Below are 5,000 nucleotides of genomic sequence, written 5' to 3'. Positions count from 1 at the left end.
CTACGAAAGTATCGAAAATATTTAGAGAGAGAGAGAGAGAGAGAGAGAAAGAGAGAGAGAGAGAGAGAAAGAAAGAGTGGCAGAGGTGTTATTGTTGCAAAAGGGTAGTAGCAGTAGTCGCTGAGTAGCTGTTTTTATAAGAGGTCAAGCTATATAATATTTCGGGCCGCGGGGTGGCTTGCTGTTATTGCGGAGTTGGGGGTGTCAAAGGCATCTCCCCAAGTAGAACCCCAAGTAAAAAAAACCTACTACATATTGCTACGTAATGCTTTTCTTCTTTTTTGCTTGCTGCTTCTTGTGCCTACGTGTTGTTGGTAAAATGTCTTGCGAAGAGCAAGTAAAGTTTCGAGGGTTGAAAAGAAGGGAGGAAAAGTAAAGAAAAAAAGAACCGATAAATAAAAAGGAATAAACGAATGAATAATAAAAAAAAAATAAATATATATATATATACATATATATATATATATATATATATATATATATATATATATATATACATATAAATAAGTAACAAGAAGAAATAAAATGGAAGACATTAAAAAGGGAGAACACCCGCCAAAAAAAGTCGATAGTTTTCGTTATATTTTTCCCCTTCAATTTTTTTTTTTTCTTTTCTTGTTTTGTTTTTTTTCCGCTTTCCGTTTTATCGATTTCTTTTTTTTATTTTTTTCGTTTATTTTTTATTTTTGTTCGTCTTGTTTTTCGTCTGGTTTCGACGCCTGTTTGTGTTTGCTCATTCGTTTCGTAAAACGAACTACGACGATTCGTGGGATGGCTTAAAAAGTGACTTGTTGTTTGTTCTAAGGATTTGTTTTGTTTGCTTGTTTTTTTTTTTTTTTTTTTTTTGAATATTGGTCTTGTGCATACTTACCATCTTGATGTCACTAATTGTCGCGATGCTTCGCACAAACAGGTTTACCCGGACAATGGCCGGCCCATCTAAGGGCAAAAACAATAAAACAGACCCCCTTTTAGTTCAATCGGCTCTACCTTCAATCAATATCATACTCTACTTTTTGGTGTTTTTTTTTTTTTTTTTTTTTTTTGGTTTTTAGTTAGATAGTTAGATAGTTAGTTAGTTAGTTTATTTGTTTGGTTGTTTGGTTATTTGTTTGTTTGTTTGTTTGTTTGTTTGTTTGTTTGTTTGTTGGTTTGTTTGTTTGTTAAGTTCTCTTACGTTTCCCGTATAGTTCACGGGCTCTCAAAAAGTCCCTGTATATTTTCACTCAACTCGCGAAATTCCTCGCGCGAACGATTACAAAATCTTTTTTCTTTTCTGTCGTTTCTACGCGCCCGTAGAAATCGTTCCTTCCTCCCCCTCTTCTACCTTCCTTCCTTCCTTCCTTGCTTTTTTCTTTCTTTCATTCTTTTTTACAATTAAAAATACGCACGTAATCTCTTTTTATAAACGTAAAAAATATTTGCGTATATATACACACACATACACACCCACATATATATATATATATGAATATTTATATATATGCAAATAAATGTTATGTATATATAGACTGACGGACAAAAAGAAAAATAGATGGCGTACAGTTCTCTCAGAGGCTTTTATTATTTTTCTTTGTTTTCCTTTTTTTTTTCTTTTTCTTTTTTTTTCTCGTTTTCATAAGCGGCGAGTAGAAACGCCTTGAAAAGCGTGCCTCGGATAAAAAGAAAATCAAAGGGAAAAAAGGAAAGAAAAAAAAAAGGAGAGGGAGAGGGAGAGAGAGAGAGAGAGAAAGAGAAAGAGAAGAGAATAAATATACATATCTATATATTTATATATATATATATATATATATATATATATATATATATGTATGTATGTATATCTATATACATATATATATATATATATATATATATATATATATATATATATATATATATATACTCTGTGCCCATACGAGTTCGCATGGCATAATCGTGTATACGATACTGTATACAAAAGAAAAAAATAAATAAACATAAATAAAAAATCAATTTTTGAACATATCCTTCGTCAGATTCGTTCAGTGTATAAATACATATATACATACATATATTCATATATATATATATATATATATATATATATATTTATATATATATGTATTATATCTATCGGTTCAGGAACGATTCCAGGCTTTTCTGTTTCTTTTTTCTTTATTTCTTTTTACCATCTCTTATTTTTTGATTTCTACGTGATCCGCCATAACCAAAATCATCCCCTTGCGTTTTATATATATATATGCAAAAAAAAAAGAAAAAAAAAAAAGAAAAAAACGGGTTAGGCGGTCATAAGGGAACGCCAATGACGTAGATATCCCGAGTAGTACTTGGAATCTCGTATCGGCGGATTAACCCATTGGATTCGATATTAATTAGAAGGATAGAGAAAAAAAACCTTTCACCTTCTTTCTTTCTTTTTTTCTCCCCCCTTGCCTTCTCCTCTTTCTCCTCTTTCTCCTCCTCCTCCTCTTCCTCCTCCTCCTTTTTCTCCTCTTCTATCTCCACCTCTTCTACCTTCTCTTCCTCCTCCTTCTCCTCCTCTTCTACCACCACCTCTTCCAACTCCTCCTCCTCATCCTCCTCCTCCTCCTCCTTCTATTTCCATCACATAGAGAATACCGCGCCACAAAATCGCGTGACGATGAAAAATTAGTCGAGTGTTCCGTTCTATTTGCTATTCCAAAAGCACGATCGACGAACTGATTTACAACGAGAGTCGAAGGTTAAAGAAAAAAAAAAAAAAAAAAAAGAAAAAAGTGTTGGCCTCATCGTCATATCGTCATATCGTCATCATAGTCGTAATCGTAGTCGTAGTCGTAGTCGTAATCGTAATCGTAATCGTAATCGTAATCGTCGTAATATTTCTCGATCGACGTTAACTCGTCAATGAAGGATATAATTTCATTTTACTTTTTTCTTCTTCCTCCTCCTTTTTTTCTTTTTTCTTTTCTTCTTTTTCTTCCTTTTCTTCTTCCTCCTCCTTCTCCTCCTCCTCCTCCTCTTTTTCTTCTTCTTCTTCTTCTTCTTCTTCTTCTTCTTACCATTTAATATTACGAATATTATTAATACCGAGATCACGTCAATAAATGAATTTCGTCGTACGATTTAATTAATAATCGAAATTAAAAGTACGAGATTTATATGATTTGTTTTTTTTCCTTTTATTTTTCTCCTTTCCTTCTTCCTCATCTTCTTCCACCTCCTCCTCCTCCTCCTCCTCCTCCTCCTCCTCCTTTTCCTTCTGCTCTTCTCCTTGCATCCCGTTTTTCTTTTTTTTTTTTTTTTTTTACCAAACGACGAGATCGCTCGATGAACTTGAGAGAGAAGAAGAAAGATAGGAGGAAGAAAAAGGGGGCGGGGAGTGGTGGTGGTGGTGGTGGGGGAAAAAAGAAAGAATAAAAAAAAAGTAGAAAAAAAAAAGAAATTCAATCCAAGGATTGATAATACGTTTGAAATAGACATCGCTATAATCGATGATACATATGGTACATAATATTTAGTATAATTAACGACGATTTGTTAATCATATTTGATATAAATCTTATCGATGATTTTCCACAATAAACAAATTATAGATCATCCGTGATAATACAACTAATGCGGGATCGGAGAAGTTCGTAACAATTGCGGAACGGAAATACGACTCCTGTATATAATGTCTAACGGTATCTATTACCTACTATATAATATATATATATATATATATATATATATATATATATATATATATATATATATATTTCCCAAAGGCTAATGTTCGTAGAGATGTGAGATAGATAACGCGTTCGTAGTTCCTTTCACGTCGACTTTAGCCTAATTTCAACAGTTCGTAGGGCAAAATTAAAAGGGAAAGACGTCTGTCTGCTTGTTCTAATTTCACGATTTCGCCGTATGACAATGAGCGCGCCCATTAATTCGACGACGAATATTTCCCGATTCCTTCGTACGATTTTCTTTTTTTTTTCTTTTTTCTTTTTTTTTTCGTTTTTATCTTTTTCGTCTGTTTTCTTTTTTTTTTCTCTCTTTTCTTTTTCCTATTTCTTTTTTTTTTCTTTCTCTTTTTTTTTTTTTAACTTCTTCTTTCCTCTTTCATTTCATCTGTCGACATTCAAACTCATGAGAAAAATAATACATAATGTAAGTGGGTAAGTAAATACTCACTTATTTACTTACTTACTTACTTACTTACCTACTCACTTACTTACTTAAGTAGGTCGTAGATAGACGTCAATCAAAAGTTTGATGCCGACAGAATTTTCTTTTTTCTTTCTTTCTTTCTTTCTTTCTTTTTTCTTTTTTTTTTCCTTCTCCTTCGTCTACTTCTCTTTTCTTTACTTTTCTTTCTTTTGATATTTTGTTTGATTGAACGTGACAGAGTAGGAAGGGGAACGTGGAAATTGAGTTTATACGTTTATCTAATCAAAACGCGTTCTCGTTTAAACGTTCTAATGTCTTCCGTTGACCTTGAAATAAATTAATTTGCAATTATCGTCGAAATGTCGAAATGTCCCGACGAGTATCTATTTATTTTTTTTTTTTTTTCTTTTTCGTCGTTTCTCTCCTTTGTTACTTTATCTTTTTCTACTTAATAAAAAAAAAAAAATTACTAGAATATGAATGAAAATGCATAGAAAGGGGAAAAAACGATGAAACCCTTAAACAGTTTTAGGACAAACGGATAGACAGACGGAGGAAAAGAGAGAGAGAGAGAGAGAGAGAGAGAGAGAGCGAGAGAGAGAGAGAGAGAGAGAGAGAGAGAGAGAGAAAGGGAAACGGAACAAGCCAGTAGAAAACTCTCTCTCAACCTTTTTGAAATATTTACGAAATATAAACGGACGGTAAAGGTCGAGAGAGTATAAGACCTTTGCCTTTCATATCGCATTTGGCACGCTGCCTAATGCTTTATAAAACGATCTTCTTTCTACTTTTACGTCATTTCTCATAAACCACTGTTACGTACGTACGTACGTACGTACGTATGCATGTAAATATGTATGCATGTATGTGTTTATGTATGT

The 5,000-nt window shown here is 32.9% G+C and overlaps 1 protein-coding gene across 9 annotated transcripts in view; it reads right to left on the bottom strand.

Annotated features, from left to right (window-relative positions):
- Positions 1 to 5,000, bottom strand: part of GluClalpha (glycine receptor alpha 1) — an 87,557-nt gene that overhangs the window by 49,751 nt on the left and 32,806 nt on the right. For 7 of the 9 annotated variants that reach the window (XM_035877001.2, XM_035877002.2, XM_085659853.1 and 4 more), the window contains exon 4: positions 872 to 939. The exons of the other annotated variants lie outside the window; for them this stretch is intronic. In XM_035877001.2, coding sequence (XP_035732894.1) covers positions 872 to 939 — 68 coding nt within the window. The remainder of the gene's footprint in view (positions 1 to 871; positions 940 to 5,000) is intronic. 9 annotated transcript variants of the gene reach the window in all.

This window comes from Vespa mandarinia, chromosome 10, assembly GCF_050613455.1.
Source record: "Vespa mandarinia isolate Hongniang chromosome 10, ASM5061345v1, whole genome shotgun sequence".
Classification (NCBI taxonomy): Eukaryota; Metazoa; Arthropoda; class Insecta; order Hymenoptera; family Vespidae; genus Vespa; species Vespa mandarinia.
The sequence above is the reverse complement of the archived record's forward strand: the minus strand, read 5'-3'. Positions and strand labels throughout refer to the sequence as shown.